This window comes from Dipodomys merriami, unplaced genomic scaffold (genome assembly GCF_024711535.1).
Source record: "Dipodomys merriami isolate MVZ:Mamm:240054 unplaced genomic scaffold, mDipMer1.0.p SCAF_2, whole genome shotgun sequence".
NCBI classification, from domain to species: domain Eukaryota; kingdom Metazoa; phylum Chordata; class Mammalia; order Rodentia; family Heteromyidae; genus Dipodomys; species Dipodomys merriami.
Window position 1 is genome coordinate 80,523,876 of NW_027203381.1, and position 17,823 is coordinate 80,541,698.

The 17,823-nt window shown below is 36.7% G+C and overlaps 1 protein-coding gene across 4 annotated transcripts in view; it reads right to left on the reverse strand.

Moving 5' to 3' along the window:
* Cd200 (CD200 molecule) overlaps positions 1-17,823 on the reverse strand; it is a 46,953-nt gene that overhangs the window by 7,724 nt on the left and 21,406 nt on the right. For 2 of the 4 annotated variants that reach the window (XM_070030260.1, XM_070030257.1), the window contains one exon: positions 10,440-11,725. The exons of the other annotated variants lie outside the window; for them this stretch is intronic. In XM_070030260.1, coding sequence (XP_069886361.1) covers positions 11,718-11,725 — 8 coding nt within the window. In that variant the 3' untranslated portion in view covers positions 10,440-11,717. Of the gene's footprint in view, positions 1-10,439; positions 11,726-17,823 lie in introns of those variants that run through there. 4 annotated transcript variants of the gene reach the window in all.

The following is a 17,823-nucleotide window of genomic DNA, read 5'->3' on the forward strand; positions in this document are numbered from 1 at the left end:
GGGCCTGGGTGCTATCCCTGAGTTCTTTTGCTCAAAGCTAGCATTCTACCACTTTGAGCCACAGCTCCACTTCTGGTTTTTAATTGGAGATAAGAGTTTCATGGGGACTTTACTGCTGGGGCTGGCTTTGAACTGCAATCCTCATATCTCAGCCTCTTGAGTAAGGTAGCCACCAGTGCCTGCCTTAGGCAGTAGTTCTTAACTTTTTAGATAATAACTGTTAAGTTTGAATATGAAGTACCCACCAAAAGGCCTCAGTGTGAAGGCTTAGTCCCCATCTGGTCATGTTACTGTTTAGTGATTGGGTCATGAGGCCCCTAATTTCATCATTGGGCTAATTCATCAATGAGTTCCTCATTTAATGAGCTATTTGGAAGTAGGGTGCAGTTGGCAGTATGACTGGGCCTGTCTACATCTCTGTGTCTCTGTGTTTCTCTGTGTGTTTCTCTCTATCTTGTCTGTCTCTCTCTGCTCCCCAGTTGCCATGAGGTAAGCAATTCTGTTAATACTGTCTCTTCCACAATGTTCTGCTTCATCACAGACCCAGAAACAACAGAATCAACTGGCCACAGGCCTCTGAAACTAGAGCTATGGTAAGTATTTCCTCATTTGAATTGATTTACTTCGGTATTTTGTCACAGCAAGGAAAAATGACAACCATCAACCCATTTAAGATTTTAATGAAATGTATGGATCCTTTGTTTTTGGACTCAGACATTTAATCTTATATTTGGCAAACATATACTGAGCACCTAATTTGTATAATTTCCTCTATGTTTAGTGATGCAAACAGAAGACTGAAAATTTGTTTTTAAAGTCTCATAGTGTGTTCAAGGAAGTTTTGTGAAGTAGTAAGACATTTAGGGAAAAAATGACACCCAAATTATTCATTTTTTTGTTTGAAGTACTGGTTAAAATAAAGGAAATATACAGCATGGTGGTGAGGAGGTGTGAATATTAGTCTCAAGGGGACAATTCTAAAGGTTTCTTTTAAGGCATTTTATTGGCTAAGAAGGGAAGAATTAGAATTCGGCATTAGAAATGTGGTAATGCTGATGTGGTGAAAACGCTCCAGGTGAAACACAAAGCATGAATTAAGGCCCTGAGGTAAGAAGAAAGGAAACAGTTGTATTTATGAAATGAAAAATAATGGATTGTGATGATGGTCTTGAGGCATCATTCCACGCTTTATCTGTATCTTTGCTAAGTATCTTTTACCTTCCTCTCAGTAACACATGTCATCTGCTTCCATCCTTCTTGAGTTTTGGGATGGCTTGATTTGTTTTGATGAGCATAATGTGATGGAAATGGCATCTGCACATTTGAAGCCTAACCCTAACCCTAACCCTAGCCCTAACCCTAACTTGTATCTTCTTAGTTGTTCTAAGAATGAGTCAGGTATATCCTGTTTGAAGATGAAAGATGTGGAGGAAAATCAAGTTGTCTCAGTTTTCCTAGGTGACTAGCGAGCAAACCTAATCAAGTTGGTTATCCAACAATCTTGGATGAATGAACAATGCATCGTGGTCATAAATCCCTGAGATTAGTATAACATAGTATATGTTAAGTTTACAGAAAGAGGAAATGGTGAAAGATAAACCAAGTGAAGTAGTTGGAGGCCAGATTATTGACTCTTGTGCAGATTTTATATTCTAAAGGCAACAGAAAATCACTAGAGATATGAATCCGAATAATAACATCAATATTTAGGGGAAATATTTGTGTATGTTGTAGAGAGATTTGTGTTTGTATTTGTATTTGTGTTTGCTGGCAATAGTGCAGACAAATGATGATAACATGTAGACTAGAAAGGTGTAGAATAGTGTTTAAGAATACAAATACTAGCAGTGGAGATGCAGAGATGTGTATTTTACTTATTTTGTGATGGAAATTTTTTATTTAAAATGCAAAATTTTTACTTACAATAAGAATTTAATTAATTGGATAAAAGGACTCCCTGGAAAGAAATATTAATCATGCCTGGCAGATTTCTGGTTGTCTGCAGGCTGGATAATGAATCTGACTGACTGGGTAACGTGAAGGTTGTTAACCAGTTATAGGACTGGAAAGGACCAGATTCATCGGGGGACCTGTTTACTCTGAGTTGTCTGTAAGGCACCTAGTGACAATGTTTGGTAAGTAGTTGGGTACGTGTATCTGGAGCTCAGAAAAGAGACTGGTTAGTTTACAATGGCATATGAAAGCAATTAAGAATTGAGCTTGAGTATACTTGAAAGATCAGAGGAGATCAACAACAAATGTCATTACAAAAAATAATGGAAATAAAATTTCAAGAAGAGATTCTACTTTGAGGCATGCAGAGAAGTGTTAAAAATATTCATCCAACTTAATAGTATAGAGATTGCTGGATTTTTTTCGAGAAAGTCAAAATTTGTGTATGAATTTGCTTCATTTGAGAATGAAGCTCAGATCTACCTCTGTCTTCCTAACAACTACCTAACAAGATGAACTAATTGGATTTGAAGTATTAATCCGATAGTCACTCAAAAACAAAGGAAATTGTTTAACTATCTTTAAAGTCAATGGAAATCATGCAAGCTTTGTTTTCCTTGTCCTTAAAAAGAGACACATCAATACAAATAAGGCAGCCTCTTCATTTAACCATAAAGAAGTCTATTCATCTGTAAACATGTAAGAATCATTGAATGAAAGGACATTGTTTCTTATCTCTGATCTATTTTTCAGGCATTGTCAACAGTGATTTCCTCCTTCTCTGGAAATAAGTCTTCCTGTTTATATCTAAGTCTGTTATTCTTAACCCAACAAGTAATAGTGCACAATAGTGGGTAAAATTTGGAAATTCCTCAGAAGTTATTCCTGAATACTATGCTTAGAAATATGTAAATCTGATAAAAGAAGGAAATTCTCAATAGCCACCAGTTCCTTAATTAAATCTCTAAATGACTGTTCCACCATGGAACTACAACTCCAGTGACTGGAGCCAACTCAACAAATAGAAATTATAACATTCAACCTTTTACTGTCTTGCTGTTAGTACTAGCCTTTGCTCTGGATGTTTGTCTCATTTCCTCGAGTTGTCAAAGTTTGTCAGCCTGAAACAACAAATGTTTTTGGTTTTTTTTTTTCTTGCAGTTTTAGATGTTAGAAGTTACACTCAAGGGTTTGGCAAATACGCATTCCCCTCCGGACACCAAGAAAAAGCCATTCTCTGCCTCTTCCAGCTTTCCAGCTTTTCATTGTGAAGGCATATTTTGACTTGTGGTCACATTGCTCCAATCTCTCCCTCCATGCCTGTGTTTGCTTCCCCTCTCCTGTGTGTGTTTGGAAGGACACTTTTCAACAGATTGAGAACATGCCTATGTAATCCAACATTATCTCACATCAAGATTCTTACCTTAAATTATGTCCACAAGATCCATTTTCCACATAAGGTCACATTCATAGATTCTGGAGATTAGAATGTGAATTGTATTTTGAAGGACTTAATTCAACCTTACTACACTCTGCAAAGAATATCATCATTTCCTCTCCAGTAGAACAGCCTTGCCATTATTTAAAGGTAATAATTAAGGTTTCTTCTTGTTCAAGTAAAGGAAAAATGATCAACGAGACTGAATATTGTATTTTGAGCATGTGACAAAGAAATATTATGTGTTAGTTTCCATCCCCTTTCCTAGATATTAATGTCTCCTCTCTGTATATTGTGTAAGTGGTCATCTTTTCGCTCACCATCTTAGAAAAAACAGAGGAAAATAACATTAACCTATATTAATTTATAAAATACTGCAGTCCTAATGTCTTGGGTGAAATGTTTGTGGCTGAAAGATGAACCAGGAGTCTCAAGAACAAAGTGAGTGGATACAGTGTACTCAGACTACAGCATACTAGATTTCTATGGCAAGTCCTAAAAGAATTGGAAATTACCCCTTTTGGAGTCTGGAGAAAAGTCATTCTTTTTTGGAAAACAAACAAAAAACCAACAACACATAACTGTATCTTTTTGAGAAACAGCTCTTAGTTTGCAACTGAGCTCTTGTAGATTCTAACACTTGATTACTGGGATAGCATCCAGTAAGTTCTTTACCCATAATAATGGTCTTTATGATCTGACCCACCCAACTATAAAGTTACATACTCACAATAACCTTATATGATTGAGTATGCATAGTATGTACATGAAGATACACTTAAGAATTGTATGGTTCTGTGATGGCTCTTACCATGTCTGTACTGTTTTGCATCATCTTTTTCTCTTACTCTCTCTCTCCTTTTCTCCCTCCCTCCCTCCCTCCCTCCCTCCCTCCATCCCTCCCTCCCTCCCTCCCTCTCTCTCTCTCTCTCTCTCTCTCTCTCTCTCTCTCTCTCTCTCTCTCTCTCCTTCTCTTTCTCAAGTCCAATCTGGCCAGACATAGGAGGAATATGTAACCTTATATGATGGATATGTAACCTTTATTTCTTAATTTTATTTCAACGTTCATGAGGTTACTTCTACTTCCTGAATTCCAACAGGTTGTTCCTAAATACACACAGGTAGGTTTATTTTGTTCTTTCCTTTCTCCTCCTTTGGTTGACCTGGAGTTTGAACTCAGGTCCTCAAGAATGTTAAGTTGGCCTTCTACCACCTGAGGCACACCCCTCCAGCACTGCATACTTTTGAGATAGCCTTATTTCCCACGTGGGTGCATGTGTGATCTGCCTACTTTAGTCTTGTTATTGTTACTAGTGTTACAGGTCCACACCGGTGTGTCAAGCAGACACACAAATTCTGTAGAGTTGGAGTCTCACAGACTGCTCTGCCTAGTCTGGCCTTCTTCAAAGCATAATCCTCCTAATTGCAGCCTTCCGTGTAGCTTGTGGTGGGAAGAGTTTGTCACTGTAGCCCATTTTGGATTGAAATGGAGTTTGGTGAACTTTTCTGCCCAAGCTTGCCTCAAATAACAAGCTTTCCAGTTTCTGCCTTCCAAGTGACTGGAATTACAGACACGATACATTAGTATACATTAGTGCCTGGTTTCCACCCTTTCTTTTTATCTTCTGCAAAAAAGAAAAAAAACCCTTTTCATTCTGTCTGCTATAATCCTAATAACTAAGGAGGTGGAGATCAGGAAAATTATGGTTCAAGGCTAGTCAGAATGAAAAATTAATGAGATTCCAACTCAACAAAAGAAGTATCTGTCTTGTTTTGATGATGATGACGGCTTGATAAATGCTGTCTGCTGCCAGCCACATGCCGCTCTTTTGCTCATTATAAACACTATGCACATGTATAAGACACTAAATGCAATACTGCTTTCTAACAAGAAAATTATTGTATTTTCTTTGCTACAAAAACTTTCACAAACCATTTAAATGACATAATTATGAAACCATACCTTTGTTTTTAAAAAAGCCAAACACAAGTTCCAAGTTTATGAATTTACTTATTTTCTGTTTCTTTTTGTTTTGACCAATATCAAAATGTTCTCTGACTGTGTTTGAAACTTAAAAATGAACATAAACTCATTCAAGCTTGACTTTATAAGCATTTGCTATATGAATGAATGGTTCTTTAAGGAGTTCATTGTTGTTACTATTGCTAATAACATATCTCTGGATGCTTGCCCTTTCCCTAGATAAGAATGTTCTCACATCCTTACTCTTGTGCTCACTCGTCTGTGTTTCTCTCCAAGGCCCAATGGGGAGAAAAAAAAGCAGCCAAAAACACGAGGATCACAATTGGCAGCCAGCCTACACAGAAAAGTCTATGAGACTCCGTCTGCAATTAACCATCAAAATGTTGGACTGTAGGCTTGGCTTAAGTGGGAGCCATGTTTGAGCAAGAAAACTGAGTGAAAGCAAGAAACCCTGATTTCAAGTCCTGGTACCAAAATGAAAGGAAGGAAGGAAGAAAGGGAAAAGGAAAGAGAAACAGATTTGGGGGGGGGGGTGCATTTCTGATTCAGAATGCAGAAAAATAACAAGATGACATCTGTCTGTAAGCCAGGAAAAGATCCACCATCAGAAACCAAATTTTCTATTACAAATTGTCCTTAATCTTCTACCATGAGAAAACTGTACATATTATCTTTCAAAGTGGATTACAAAGACTGGGATTGTGGTTTATTAGGGTGTTTGCCTAGCATGCGTGAGGCCCTAGGTTCAATTCCTTGGTACCACATAAAAACAAACAAAAAAGATATATACCTTATGATTGCCAAAGAAGCTGGAAATAAGTCAAAAGCCCATGGTAGAAACAGCCCTTTGAACTTCACACAGGGGGAAGTGGTTTAGGAGAATTTGGGCTTCCAATAAACTCTGAGGTCCTGACATTCAGCTATGCATCTATCTATATAGACTTAAGAAATGGTTTACTTAGCTGAGTGAAGCCCCTAAATAGAGTCTTTATTAGTAATGACATTGTGAGTTTCTACTCTTTCAATTGTCAGTTTCTCATCTATTCTTGCAGCAGCTTGTGTGATTGCAGTAAGTCACTTGATTTTTCTAGACTAATATCTAGAAAAGAGATAGCCCATTTAATGCTAACATTCTGTTACTCATATTCAGCATGCTCCATAGAGGTTCAGAGGACACTAGGCCTCTTGGTATAAATGAAAGAGCTTCTGTTGTCATGAAGACATTGTGTTAGCGGACCTCCTGAAACACCAGGTCTCAAGCTGTTCACGGTCAGTTTATACAAGGTGTATTTCAAATGCTGCCTTCTAATAGCACTGTGAGTAAATCAACTACAGTATCTACTTGATAGGCCTAGAATTCTCTCAAGGAACACTTTTCTCTCCCTAAAAGATTAGTAAAATTAACTCTAAGATGAAGTAGAGAAAGGTGTCCTTTGTCCTAAGGGTACCACTCATGCCCGAGCATACCTGAACTGAGATAAGGGGGAAAGGGAAGAATAGAACCTAGAATATCTTTAGGAGAGGTTTTTCAGATACTGGTAGCGAATCCTACTCAGGGTAACTCACCTTTCCATCAGAATGCTCACTGTACAACTGGTCCAGGGGACATCCTGATGTACACCCAGAGGCCTAGTGCCCTCTGACTCCCATTCCGGTGCTCCCAGAGCCACCTGACCTAAGTAACCAATATTACTTAAGAGCATTTCATTAAAGCCATCACCTGGCTAATCTTTTAAATAAAAGATGCCCCAAACTCCTTTTAATTTATAAGAAGGGAAACTAACATATGTAAAAGTGAAGGACATTAGATATAAAGCCTTAGTGCTAGCTACAAAGCTAAAGAGCAGCATTCTCCACAATCGTGTGGTATTTGAACTACAGATACCACGCAGGTATCTGCAGGCTTCTCTGCAATTACACTGGAAAGTGAAAGCTACTCCTGACAAATATCACTCTGTTTTAGAATTTCAGTTTTTCTTTTTAGTTAAAAAAATCTGAAAGTAATGCATCAAAATTATAGCTATCTATGGGACACCAGGGGATATTTTGATACTTTTTTGAGCTGAGTGTTTCACTATCTAGACTAATATGAGTCAGATTAAAATTACCCTAGTACCTGTTGAGTTCTCCAAAACCTCTCAGGTTTTGGCCATTCCATGACATATAGTCAGCCCTCATTAAGTAATATGGTTCTGCAGAGAAAACCCAGGGAGGTCAATTTTGGCATTCTATTTAAGTCATGCTTAAGTCATACTGTCTGAAATAATGGAGGAAGTCATGGCCAGTCCTACTCCAGTGTTAGATATCAGAGTAGTACTAGAAAAGCCAATGCTATATAGACAGGACTTAGTTCTTCCATATGTCCTTTCTTTCTTGTCTTCATCACAAGGATGGGCTAGGACATCCTGGGTAGTACTTCAAGTCTCTGCTTCTTCTGAAGCAGGTTTTTTCTTGGTTCATCTAGAACACAGCACCCACCATCATACCTCACACTTCCTCTAAAACCCACGCCCATTTCCCAACAAAGGTGGGTCTGGTTATGGAGTGAAGACAGGAGTCTTGTCCTGGTTCAGTGGTTGTTTGGATGTTTCCAGGAACAAGCCTCAACACATAAACTTAACAAGTGTTACTATGCCTCTCTTTCTCCTTTGAGCATTGAGCCCACCCAGGAAGACAGACTTGGTGGCCACTCTTGTTTATATTGGAGAAAAAGTAAATCCAAAGAGATGAAGTGACTGGCCCATGATCACATGCATTAAGTACCAGAACTGGAGCGTAAACCTCACTCTTTTGGCTCTAAGTCTTGTTTGTTCATAGGCTTTATGAGTGCCCATTTCTAAAGCTCCCTTTCCTAATACAGAGTTTAATCACATTCTCCCATAGGATAGAAAGGATCCTCTAAGACAAAGCTTGCTAAACCACTTTTCCATTCGGGCATTTTTCCTATGGCGACCTAGAGAAGAACATTCAAATTGAGAGAATAGCAAGTGCCAAGTCCACCAGAGGACAAACATATATGAATATTGATGAAACAGCATCAAGGCTAGTGATCAGAAGCAAAAGTAGTAAGTGAGGGCTGCATGGTATCCGTAGAACCCATTCATGTAATAAATGCCTTATGGTCCATGTAAAGATTTTGGCTTCTATTGTATGAGAGATGGGAAGCTTATAAAATAATGGCATAATATATATATATATATATATATATATAAGTTGATATATTTTAGAACTGTTATGTTCAGAACTCACTGAAGGGAGGAAAAGCAGAAGCAGGAGAATAACTAGAATAATTACTGTAGTGATTCAGGACAAAGATAACTGGTTTAGGCTAAGAGGTAGGAGAGGAGGTAGAGTTGGATTCTAAATGTATTGATAAAGGAAACAGCAAATACTGATAAATAAGGTATAGGATGAACAGCACTATGTAGGGGGGAGATAGCACTAGACAAGAAGCCTGGAATTCTGAGCCAGAGTTTCTACTTCAGCATATATTTACAGTGCTACTGGAAGAAAGTCAAGGAAAAGCTTGGAATCTCATTTTTTACACCTTCAAAAATGGAATTAAATACTTTCCCTGACTGTGAGGATCAAATCGTTATGATATGGGTGGAAATGACTTGCTTGGACTTTCAAATTTCTCTGTGACCTTGAACAAACTACTTAGCCTAAGCAATTGTCGATGTTTAGATTAAATCTGAAATACCTTGAGCATAAATACAAAAAACTCCCCCAAAAACTTTAACTTTGTGAGATGATTTAAGAAGCTTCATTTTGATAAACTATGGATAGCCATAGAAGAAAACTGATTCAAGAGAGTTGTCTTAACTGAAGTCTGTGGTCCCTAGTAATATAGATTTTGCCCTTTTTGTACCTAGATTTGTGCACTGCAATCTTGTCAGTCAGTGATGATTACCCACCAAGAACAAAAAAGCCCTCATTTAGGTTTCATTTTTAGTCAAGCACAAAAGGTTTCTTTTGTTTTCCCCTATCAATGAAAAGAGTCACTACCACTCTGGAATTTTTCTAAAATTTTAACTAAAATACATGTGATTGGATTATTCTAAGTGACTCAAGGGCTTACAACTTTCCTAATTTTACTTAAATATTCAAATAGCTAGCTCTCTCTTATAAATACAAAAACAAAATCCAATATTAAAACTTTCAGATGAGTTAGGGGAACTAGTGAGCCCCTGGGGGAGGGGAAAAGGTTAGACATGAAACTCCATGTTGATCTGTTGTCTCCAACAAAGGGGCTTGATCCAAACTAGCCCTTTTCTTCTCTGTTTGCTTCTCTGTAGGCCTTGACAGTCTCTATCAAACACACCTGTGCTAATTCTAGTTGAAAGGTCCATTGTATTCATAAATGGCTCTGCTGAATGGCAAACTCTTGTCTAATTACTTATTTAAAATTAATCAAAGTAGTTTTTAAGAGTCAACAGATTAAAGCCTGTTTAAATGGAATTATTCTTGGTGAATAAGGATTATACTGGACTCTGCAGAATTCTAGATTTGGTAGGGGAGATCTCAGAAAAGAAATGGCTTCAATAAAATTCTGATTAAATGGTGAATATTGGATATAGTGCTGAGAAAGCTGCCTGGCATTCCTTTGCAATAGGCTCATGAAATCTTCTTATAAGAGAGGCCGTCATGTTTGAAAACTTCTGCTTTTAATGGTCTTATCTAGCACTAAATCAGATTATGGACCATAATCCGGTGATTACTACTAAATCCAAAACCAAAACCACAGGAGCTAGTCAGTGAGCAAAGACTGGTATTTAAAAGCCAAACCAAAAAGAGCATACAGAAGAGAGAACTCTAATTGATAGGGTCGTGTCAAAAGGACACACCTTCCTGGAAAGGGGTAGACAGGTCCTGGAGGAGCTCATAATGACCAGATCAGACACATCTGATTTGTGATCTTATGATGAATTAGAAACCGCAAATATATACATATATATATTAGGGAGTAAAAGATGGAGAAGAGGGGAAGGTTTTGGCCGTGGAGAGAAAGATATGATTATTGTTTATTTCCATGTCTCCCAAGAGATTACCACACATCAAATATTTAGAGTTGACACTTTTAATTGTTCAGCATTTTAATACAAATATAAGAAATAATACAGAATTAAATAACACATGGAAAGTTTACTAAATATATAAATATCCAATTCAACAGTGAAAACAGCATACAATTTAATTCCTACATCACGGGATAAAGACGAACAAAGCAAAAGCTACTGGAAAAGTACTAGTTTGGACTTGATGGGTATTTCAAGATCAATATTGTTCCACTACTTAGAACAATATCTTTAGAACACAGGGATTGGATGTTCATAGATGCCTTCTCCCCTTTTGTGAAAAGTTAAATTACAGATAAAGAAACCAGGAGAGACAAAGCAGATGAATCAGCTGACTGCACAGGAAATCTCCTAAATGCTTATTTTCATTATATATTTTTATGATACTAGGCTGAGTTCAGAATGCCCCAAAATAGGGTCATATCATGACACACATGGACAAGGAAAGCATGCTATTTTAAAGATGTAAGCAACTGTCTAACACTAACAATACTGTCTAAGCTCCATAAAAATAAGTTAAATAGATAAGGTTGACAATGTTATTTCACAATAAATTCTGTCCTATTTTCATCTCTCATTATCCTAATCTCCCTAGAAGCACTTGAAGAATGACAGGGCAACCAAGAAATCAAGCCAGGCCAAAGATTAGCAAAACAGGAAGAAGCTAGGGGCAATACCAAACAGTAGGGAAATACGTTCACAGACCTAAGAACAAAAGAAGGCGTAACACCAACAGAAAAGTTCTTTGGGCCTTTCTGTATTCTTTCTTGTCATTCTTTTCCATCTTTCCCTCTTTACTTATTTCCCTTTGAGTTTTTCTCTCCCTAGAATGATACCAATTTTTAGTGCTGCGTGACAAATTATCTAGTCCAATTCTTCTATATTTTAGATGGGGATGTGGAAGCTCATTGAGGTAAAGTTGCTAACATTGGCTTCCCACCATTGGGACCCCAAAATCAGCTTGTGAGCTCAGCACTGCTGATTCAAATTCAAAGTCCAAGCCCCTTTCAACAGCACAACACTGCATTTGCACTACAAAATCAAGTCCTACAACAGACCTGAGAGGTAAAAATGACTTCCTCTTGGAACTCAAACACTGAGTAGCTTAGATGGCAGTGACAAGTCGTGGAATTCTTAAAACATTTGCTCCCGCCTCTTTTGCTCGTTTAGGTCCCTTGGAGAATGACCCCTTTTCCTCCTGCTTTCCTTTCACATCAGATTCAAGTAGACCAGGGAAAAACTTTCAAGGTTCTCTGTGACTCCTCTAGGCCTCTGGATAAAAAAAAGACCAATGTATTAACTTTGGATATTGATAAATTCTGTCTTAGTATATTTCATGAAGATAAATAACAGAAAGATTCGAGGAACTCCTAAATCTAGTGTGTACTTCATTGATAAAGATAAGGCAATAGACAAAATAGACAAAATCTGAATATGATGTGAGTAGATTATGATTCTTTAGCACGTAGGTAACCCTAAGAAGTAATGGATTGGAGGGAGAGTCACTGAGACTATGTACAAAGGGATATAATTTGGAAGGCCATGTGACTTAAAGGTACTGTAATAATAAGACATTGAGCTTTGTTTCCTATGGATCCTAACTTGTTGAACATTAGGTTGGCAATAGGCCATTTCAAGAGCTGTTGACTTCCTAGGGTATACACTGGGGAGATGTGGTCTCCTTCTCTACAAGACACTGAAAGAAAAGACCTAGACCATACTCTTGGCACTTCTTCTCAATTTCTGTGTAATCTCAGGTATTTCTTTACCAGAACCTCCAAAGTTCTACCTATTTTAGATACTGCCAATAGATCCAAATCAGCTATCAATGAATGGTCCATTGAAGTGTTATTATCCTCTCAATGTAACTTAATGCTATTAAAAATAAATTCAAATGAAATTACTCAAGAAATGAAACAAATGAGATCTATTCCATAGTTTTAATTATCAAATTCAACAGGTGAAGTTACTCTGTCAAGTTGTTCAGTGTCTAACTATTTGTTCTCAATTATGTATGTATTTTATAGAAGTATCGCTTGGATAAACAACCATCTTCAGACAGTATTTTGAGTACTACTGCTCTAAGTCTTGGTGACATTTCTGTCTTCAGTTTTCACATCTGTAATTCTTTCTCTGACAGGTATTCCTTTGTCTCCTCCAGGGCTACTTTAGTATTCTCCTTCTAGGTCTCTGATTCAACATCACTTACTCTGAGAAGCCCTCTCTACAAACTATAGATAGTTCCTTCTTTAAGTTATTCTCTTTCCTTGTATGCTATGTATGTTTTCCTTGTAAATATATTCCCATGAGTCTCATTAAAGAGTATATTATACCCTAATACGTGTAGTCTTTGGCCTGTAATCTGTAATTGTAATCTGGCAATGTCCTGTCCTCTAATATAACAACAGTTATAATGAATAACTTACTAATAAATATTTGTAAAATGAATAAATGAATAAACTTAACTCTTGTGGTCATTGGCTTTATCATCTGTACAATAGAAATAACTACACTTTCTTTGAATACTATTATGAGAATTACATATATGTTTTCACCCAGAAAGTCCAGACTTTTTGTCCTGTGAACATCATTTAAATATATATACATGTATGTATGTATGTATGTATGTATGTATGTATGTATGTATGTATGTATGTATGTATGTATGTATGTATAGTCAGTTATGGGGCTTGAACTCTGGGCTTGAGTGCTGTCCCTGAGCTCTTCAACTCAAGGAGAGCACTCTACCACTTGAGCCACAGTGCCACTTCTGGTTTTCTAGTGTTTTATTGGAGATAAGAGGCTCACAGACTTTCCTGCCCGGGCTGGCTTTGAACCATGATCCTCAGATCTCAGCCTCCTGAGTAGCTAGGATTAGAGGCTTGAGCCACCAATGCCCGGCTCCATTTAAATATTTTAAAACATCTTCTATTCCCTCTTTTTATTTCCAATCACTTTCTCACTTCTAACTTTTCTTCTCTAAAATTTAAATTTAAACCATTCTTCCTCTAAGTGGTAAGACTATTCATTTTGGATTTCAATTAGTTATACCAGAATTTACAAATTTTGTATAAACTAACTACTGACTGAAATCCAGAATAATGACCCTACTGATGGCAAAGTTTTCTTTAGGGAGATTCTTTCAGTCTCTTAAACTTGATGTTGAATGGTTAATAACTTGATTCTGTAGCTGGTTCTAAAAGTTTTTTTTCTTCACTAAAATAAAGTTTGTATATGAGATAGAAACTTTCCCTAGCATCCATCACCTCCTCCAACCCAATTCCAAAAGGGGATATGTTTTACTTATAGTCCTTAATAAAACAAAACAGGTTAGGAGGCTCTGAACTGTAGGATACATTCAGGATTTCAGGATACTGGTTAACTTGCAAATACCCAGGGCAAAGAGATTCTTACTGTCTTTTTTCACAGTTTAGGAATTGCTTTTTAAAAAATCATGTCATTCATAAGCATTGTGATAAGGGAACAGAAACTATGGAGTATGCTTAAGACACATGAAACCAAAGATCAAAAGTATTGTTTAATGGAGAGACAAGAGAACAGCTAAGCCATGGTAAGAATATGAAAGTAGATGGAAAATCCATGAATCGGGGCTTCTGGGAAACCTACAGTACCTTTAGACCTACAGTCAAAGCCAACCAGCTGTTCTTTCTGACATCTGTCAGTTTTAGTTTCCTGAAAACCCATTCACACACATCCTTTCAGGAACTGTCCTCATTCTCCCTGCTACCCTACCTAACTCATAATAACTGTCCTCAAAACAGTTCCCTTACATGAAACAAAATTACAAATGCAAGGAAATTGACTTTAAGTATCACTTGACCCTTTTTCATTCTTTGTACAATTTATCAAAATAACACATGGATAAAACCACAGGCCTGTCAATTTAGGAATAACAGAAACTAGCATTTATTAGAAACTTACTAAGCTGTCTTGGTATTCTAGGTCTTTATTGGCTTATACTGCTGGGTAAATTATTCATAGCTTGAAATTCAGCATGGTGTGAATATTTCTACCATAGTAGTTGGCAAAAGCTTTCCATCGAGCTAGTTTTCCACCACAGTATTAGTTTTAGTCTTTTTTTTCTAATTGTACATAATCTCTTCTTCACAATATGTTTGTGAGGAAGTTACTATTATTATCTCTTTCAAACAAGGGAAGGGAAAGCACAAGAAGGTTAAATGGTGACCCCAAAGGTAGTTAGCTAATTTGTAAAGAGACAAGAACTTGATCAAAATCAGAGTAACTGGTCATTGATGCAAATAAAAGTAGCTGATTGAAAAATAACCAGTTGTATATGTCATTTATAATCATTTTTGCAAATCAGAAAGTTAAATTTTTTTTAATTGTTGAAGATAGAAATATTCTTGTAGGAGAAAAATAATATATTTAATTTCTCAGTTATTTCATGCAGGTTTGATTAAGATAGAACAATTTCATGTAAATAGGAGGAACAAGTTCCAGAGATTCATTATACAACATCTTGAATTGCATCAATGTATTCTATACCTGAAAATTTCTGAGAACACAGATCTTGTATTCTCATTACCAAGAAATATCTATGTCATGGAATATGTTAATTTGCTTGAGCTGACCATTCTAAACATCATATTGTACATCACAAATATATACAATTTTACTTGTCAGTTTGAAAAAATAAGATATATATCTTCAATGATTAAAAGAAACTAATGTACTTAAGTTCTATGGGTTTTTAATTTTAAAAAACTATACTTTTAAAAGTCTTACAGGGTACAAAGCTAGCCTTTTCTCTTCATTCTATAAATATGAGATAAGGATGGAGAATTTACAAACCAGTGATCACAATCTCAGAACTAGGAGCATTGATTAGTGGTGAAATATATGTGTATAGGTGTGTATGTGTGTGTATGTATAAATATTAGCTCTATTTTAAAACAGAACTTAGTGGAAGAACTACTTTACTGTATGTGGGCTGGAATCAATTTGGGTGTATAAGACTTAAAAAAAATTCTAAATGGGCTGGGAAGGTGTCTCAGCAGTAGAGTGCTTGTCTCTCAAGCATGAAGCCCTCGTTCGATTCCTCAACACCACATAAGCAGAAAAAGCCAGAAGTAGTGCTGTGGCTCAAGTGGTAGGGTGCTAGCCTTGAGCTGAAGAACTGAGGGACAGCACCCAGGCCCACAGTACAGGGCCCACGACTGGCAAAAAAAAAAAAAAAAAAAAAAAAAAAAATTCTAAGAATGATACCGAAAATATGGGGGGGGGGGTCTAAAATATACTATGTCCTCATGACCTTATTCCACAGGCGTTAGGGACCCTGAAATCTGTTTTTAATGAGCTATGATACATGGGCCAAGATGAATCTGGCCATATCTAATATCACTATACCCAGTGACCCAGTACAATTTTCCTGTTTTGATCTGCCATAAAGACTAAGATGGTAAAAGAAGTCAGAACTACTTGCCTCTATGACAGAAGGGTAAGCAGAAAGAAGTAGGAAATATATGAGAACTGAGATTCCAACAAAAAGAATTAGTCTTTGCAATGTTTCAGTTAGTGCCGGTGAATAAAGAAACAGAAATTCTAGACTTGAGAGACAAAATACAGTCTTGATACAGTAATGCCTTGTTGGAAAGGGATGGGACAGGAATGAGAAAGCCAGAATTTTGTGTTCAGGAGTTCTGACCTGGTTCTGATATTCTTTGATCATGTAACCTTGAACAAAGATGAGACTATGGAATTATCGATACATATGCTTGCACTGGGAAATCACTTAATAGCTGTAACTCTACCCAGCTTACTTATTTTGCTCATGTGATTAAGGACCCAGAGGCAGAGAGATTATCATTGATGATACAATGTAATCACAAGGGTCTTTAAAAGAAGGAGGGAGAGTCAAAGTGATTTAACTTGAGAAAGAACTAAGTGGACCTGGATAGTTCTTTTTTTTTTTTTTGGACCTGGATAGTTCTAAAGATGGAATGGGACCTAAGGCAAGGAATGTGGGAAGTCTCGAGGCTGGATAAAGAGAGTAGGATTCTCTCCTAAATCTTCAGATAGGATGTAGCCAGTAAGGATTGAGGATTAAGTCCAGTGAGGCCTATGTTGTATTTTTAACCCCAGAACTGTAGAATAAAAAAAAAAATGGAGTAAAATCCCAAGGAAAATGGAGTAAATCTCAAGGAAAATGGAGTTTGGGGTATTTTGATAAACCACAGCACAACCTGCCATTTATAATGCTTCTTTCTAAGATAAGCTGTGTTGAATACTTCTATAAATCCAGTTTAAATATTACCAAGTTGATTTCTTTCTTAGGAGGGCACTAACAAAATGAATCTGTATAGTTACGATCTGTTTAGTCTATTTTAGTCATCTGTTTAGTAATGAATCCATTTAGTGGCATGGATATGAATCTTCTGATGAAATACATGACAACTCCAAACCAAAAGGGACTGGAAATAGACCCTGGATTAAGTGAAAGATAAAAGCAAAAATGCAAGAGAACCAAAGAATTTTGGAGGATTGTTTACTGGGAAGATTTTCTCCTTCTGTTTTCATTCATTTGTCTAAAAATAAATGATACAAATGCTACTCTTAAAAACACAATTTATGTTCATATCATCATTTTCAAGTAACTGGGTCCACCCTAGAGTCAGTTTTGCCTGATCATATTTCATTGCCCATTCAAAACTATCTTTTCAAAAGAAGCAGAGGAAAGAAAGAAAGGAAAATGAAAGGTAAATATATAGGACTATGCCCCTTCCTCACAGACTAACCATTAGAATCCTTACTCAGAGAAATAAAAATTGTCCCAAAAGTCTATGATTTATCTTTCCTTTCTGTATATCTTAAGATTTGTTCTTAATGAATCAGGTTTACCTTTGCTCTGAGCATTAAGAATTCTAGCATAAAGGACATTCAGTTTTGCCAAATATAAGTACATGGAATCATATTCTCTGGCTGCTAAGTGTTTGAAATTACTCAAAAATCAACTCATTGAGAATATGCCACTTTATATTTACAGAGAAATTGATTGAATCAGCCTTATGTCAGGAAGACATCAGCAGCCAGTGGCAATCCTAGTCCTTACAAGATTCAACACAGGCTGTAGTGTCTATTTTGTAAAGAGGCAAAGTTTAAGCACAGAGATAAATCTGTTCTTTTTGCTCAAGAAAAAGATGAAGCACTGAAGCATTACATTTCTTAACAAATCCATGACTTGCTTAGTGGACAAAGGGCTAATGCTTTTCAAATATCCCAGCTTAGTGGAATTTACCTTGGGATTGAACAGATTGTATTATAAGACTCTTGTTTAAGAAGGACTTTCAACTGAATTTGAAAACTTTGGGCTTTTCTGCTTGTACATTCAA